The sequence below is a fragment of the Austrofundulus limnaeus genome, unplaced genomic scaffold (assembly GCF_001266775.1).
Source record: "Austrofundulus limnaeus strain Quisiro unplaced genomic scaffold, Austrofundulus_limnaeus-1.0 Scaffold740, whole genome shotgun sequence".
Classification (NCBI taxonomy): domain Eukaryota; kingdom Metazoa; phylum Chordata; class Actinopteri; order Cyprinodontiformes; family Rivulidae; genus Austrofundulus; species Austrofundulus limnaeus.
In genome coordinates this window covers 18,429-22,924 of record NW_013953142.1, presented here as the reverse complement: position 1 = coordinate 22,924, position 4,496 = coordinate 18,429, and the positions used below count along the sequence as shown (strand labels likewise).

At 44.5% G+C, this 4,496-nt stretch overlaps 1 protein-coding gene across 1 annotated transcript in view; it reads right to left on the bottom strand.

Annotated features, from left to right (window-relative positions):
* Window positions 1–4,496, bottom strand: part of LOC106532266 (desmoplakin) — a gene marked incomplete at its 5' end in the record, with an annotated part of 31,951 nt that overhangs the window by 16,896 nt on the left and 10,559 nt on the right. Inside the window, 1 exon segment of the mRNA XM_014028289.1 lies at window positions 619–2,445. Coding sequence (XP_013883743.1) covers window positions 619–2,445 — 1,827 coding nt within the window.

Below are 4,496 nucleotides of genomic sequence, written 5' to 3'. Positions count from 1 at the left end.
GACATCTGGTGAAAATTTCATGTCATTAGCACCTCTAGTAATATATTTACTGAGAAAAATGGTGACGTGTTCAATAATTATTTTACCCGCTGTATAGCAGCCAAATTGTAATGCTAGATGTTTTTCTAAATACTATCGGTATTCAGAAAATCTGCAAAACAGTACAAATATATAAGCAACAATAACTACTTCAATGTGTCGCTTTACAAAATAAGTGTATCTTAGTGTTGTTTTACAGATTCACAAAATGCATCTTGTGTATAATTTAGGTGCTACAACACAACAGTAAAACAGGAATCAAACAGAGCAGAAGACTGGCGGCAGAGGCAAACCGATGATGTTGATCCCTAAAAATCAAAGAATTAAAATCCTCAAACATGCATTCTGAAACAATGTTGGGAGGTAGACAACGGGATGAGGATGTYGGCAAACAAAGAGGCACAGATTGTTTGCATGCAAGTAGTTCAAATGCCAGTCATTCAAGCACGTACAGGCGTATGTGTTTGAATTGCAGTTCTTTGGCATTTAGCAAAAGATCTATGGATGTTCCAGCATGCAAGAAAAGGCTACACTACAGAGGCAGCTAAGCACATATCTAAGTGGCAAGCGTCCATGTACCTCTGTGACCTGCTTTTGTATTTTCTCTGCCTCCAGCTTCAGTTTCTCGCGCTCAGAGGAGAGTTCTGTGACCAGGTTGCGGTGGTCTACATTGCTGTGCTGGCTGGCTTGCAGCTGCAGTTCCAAGGCGGTAATCTGAGAGGAGAGCTCGTCATCCAGTCCCTTTTTGGATCTAAGGAGTTCTTCTTTGTCTTGTTGCGCTGTCTTCAGATCTTCCTCCAGCCTCAACCTTTCTTTGGTTTGTTTTTCTACCATTTCCTTCAGCTTCTGGAGTTCAGCAGTGTTCTTGTTAAGTGCCGTACTCTTCTCTTCAACAGTCTTGTAAAGACCCTCGTTTCTGAGAGTTGCCTCTTTGACTCGGACCTGCTCCTGCAGAAGTTGCTGCTTCAGTGTGTTCAGTTCGACACTCAGCTGAGTGTTCAGCTCTGCATTATTCTGGTTTTGTTTTAAGCTTTTCTCAAGCTCTTCCTTCAATTTAAGATGCTCCTCTTCCCGTCTCTTCGCTGACGTGCTGACTTGTTCCTGGTTCTGGCGCAGCTGGGCGATGGTACTTGTGTATTCTTTTACAGTCACGTTGGTCTTTTCCAGCTCTGTCTCCACCTGTATTCTCCTGCTCACCTCCTCTTGGTGAGTCTGCCTCAGATTCTCCACCTGACTCTCGAGACTATCCCTCACAGCCTGCAGGTCTTTGACCCGTCCCTGTAACCTGCACAGGTTTTGCTCTACTCTGTACCGCTCTTTGCCTTCTCTTTCCAGCTGTAGATGTGCCTGCTGGAGATCCACCTCGTACTCTTTCAGCTGGGTTGCAGCCACTGAGGAGTTGGTTAGTTTCACCTGCACCGCTGCTAAAGACTGCTCAAGCACGGCCTGCCCTTCCTCTGTGATTTCTCTCCTGCGGGTCTCCTCCTCTAAACTGTGATTAACATAAATTAGTTGGTCACTTCTCTCTTGCAGGGTCTTCATGACTTCTGTTAGCTCCTCTCTGTACTGGTTGATTTCCTCATCCCTCTGACTTATCAGTAACTCCATTTGACTTTCCATTTCTCTCCTCCTGCGTCCTTCTTCTATGAGCAAGGCCCGCTGACTGCAAGCCTCATCCTCGGCCTTTTTCTTGAGGTCCTCAGTCTGTTTGATGGAAATCCTGAGCCTCCTGAGTTCTTCCTCCAGACTCCTCCTCTCTGCCTCCATCCTGTCATACTGCAGCTGGAGCTCAGCTATATCATCATCCCTCTGTGTTGCCAGCCTCTGAATATCTGTGCGACTGCTCTGGATGTGGGATTCGTAGCTGAGCTTTAAGTTATTGATCTCCTTACTGAAATGACTCCTTACCTTTGAAATATCTTTCTGTAGCTCCATGACCCTTGCTGTCTCCTCATTCAGCTGCCGCCGCAGCTGCTCAATCTCAAGCTCCTTACTTGTCACAGTCTTCTCCACCTCCACCTTGGACCAGCTGACTGTCTCCAGCTCCGTCTGCCTCTTCCTCAGCACCAACTCATACTCTTCTTGCTGCTTTGTGTAGCGCTCTTCTGCCAGCTTTGTCTTCCGTTTTTCTTCCCCCAGAAGGTACTTGAGACGCGCCACCTCGTCGTTGAGGTCCGCCAGCTGACTCTGAGTGGAGTTCAGGCTGTCCTTGGTGGCGCTGCACTGCATCACCGTGCTCTGCTTCACCTCTTCCAGTGACAGCAGCTGGTCCTTGGACTGGGACAGCTCCAGCTGGTACCGAGCGAGAGCGTCTTCCAGTGATTTGTTTTTGGCGTTGCGGTCCTGCATGTCGTCTTTCAGCAGGCGAAGTTCCTCTTCGAGCAGGTCAATCTGGGTGTTGCGCATCTAGAAGGAAAATAAGAGTGAGAATGGGTGCAATGGTTGCCGATTTTATTTCAAACACAGTTTAACTCTTTATTCATTTTCTTTGAAATCTCYGGCAGTCTCTGTGCAACAAATGGGGTACACCACGGACAGGTCACAAGTMTATCAYAGTGCCATATAGAAACACACAAACAAACTTTGAGTTACCAATTAGCTTAAACAGCCATGTTTTTGGTCTGTTGGAGGAAACTGAAGTACARTCAAAATCAGTCTAGATCAAATCAGTCTAAAAATTAAATAAAAATTCTCTATCTGGGCCACATTTGGGCCAAATACAGCAGTTATACAGCACCTCTGGCACAGATATAACCTGGTTCTTTTTACAGTTTCTGAGTGCAGTCCAGTATTTGGCCCAAAACGGGCACAGATACCTTTTGCTGTCAGGTTAAATATTTCTAATTTTACTTTTCTATTCATTTTATTTTCTGAACAGAATTCTACTCCGTGTAATCCCGCCCCTCTTTATCTTACTTAGCAAAACAGAGGGAATCACCATAGCAACCACTAACTGAACTAATCTACTTATGCACYCCTATAAAAAATGACCAGATGTGCATGTAGCAAAGGTGCATGGCTGGAAAAAACAAGGCATTTTCTTAAAACAATAAAAATACTTTCATACTTTACATTTTTTGAATTTGACAAACATTACATTTACAGAATAAGTCAAGAGCAAAGGCCAGTTTGGGACTGATTTTGTTGTTTGCATTAGCAATTTTAGCTTGTAAAAAAACTCTGGTTTTGATGCACTTAGATCTGAAAGAATACCTACGGAGCTCGCCGGGGGTCAGTGGTGAAAAAAGAAAAACAGCCACCGGAAATCTGTGCGCACGGATTGCTAAACTGAGMGCACRGATTACTAATCTGTGCGCTCAGTTTCTGCAATCAATGCGCGCAGATTGTGTCGACAGGTTGGACGCATGGTGTGTGTTGCACAATCTGTTTTGTTGTATCCGGTTTTATTGTGAAAGGCTAAACAGGAAGTGAATACTGTGAGTGCCGGGACAACTTGTTGTTTCGGGGTTAGTTGTTGCTCGAATCCTTGCCTCAGAACACAACCGTATGAAGCCACATCTGCAAGATAAATTCAGTGGATCTGTTGTTATATAAACTTAAGGCACTGTCGTGTTCTCATCAACACACTTTTTAGCCACAGAATGTCCCTGAAAGTTTCAACAAAATCCGACGTGGTTATTTATTTATTTTCATATTTTGCAGGCAAATGAATCCTGAAACGGAGGTTAGCCTCCTCCACCCTCCCGTCCCCCCCTTCTGTTGTGAAAGAGAATAAACATCTGAGAACAGCTGGAGAAAACCTCCAAGCGGCTTGCTGTCGAGAAATGTCCCCGTGTGGCGAGCTTCATCTGCAGAACGACAATCATGGGAGCCGCAGCCCCGCTCGTACTCTGAAATGTTTCAAACTTTATTCAGATGTTTCTGTGGTGTAATAAATGTTTTTGAAAGAGTAATAAACATTTCCTCATTTCCTAAAAGTTCGACATAAATCTATTCAGTACTTTTGTGATATAACCCTGAGAAGGCAGCTGGCTAACTTTAGCAAAACTTCCCCGTTGTCAGGGAAACTAAACATCCTGTAACCACGGGCAGAAAGCGGCTTCCTGTGATGATCCGATCAGAGCTGAAACAGCCTTTAGGAGACCCAGTACCAAAACTGCCTGAAAGAGGGGCAAAAACTGTGCAACATACTCAAAGTCCAACATTTTCTGTGCTGTACTTTGACTTTTGTGAACAAAAAATGCTCCTTAAGCACTTTCTGAGCTGATGAACGACAGTTCACACAACCACCCTCCAGATATCAGTAATCCGTGCGCACGAATTGCAGAAACCGTGAGCACAGTTTAGTAATCCGTTCGCTCAGTTTAGTAATCCGTGCGCACGAATTGCAGAAACCGTGAGCACAGTTTAGTAATCCGTTCGCTCAGTTTAGTAATCCGTTCGCTCAGTTTAGTAATCCGTTCGTTCAGTTTAGTAATCTGTTCGCTCAGTTTAGT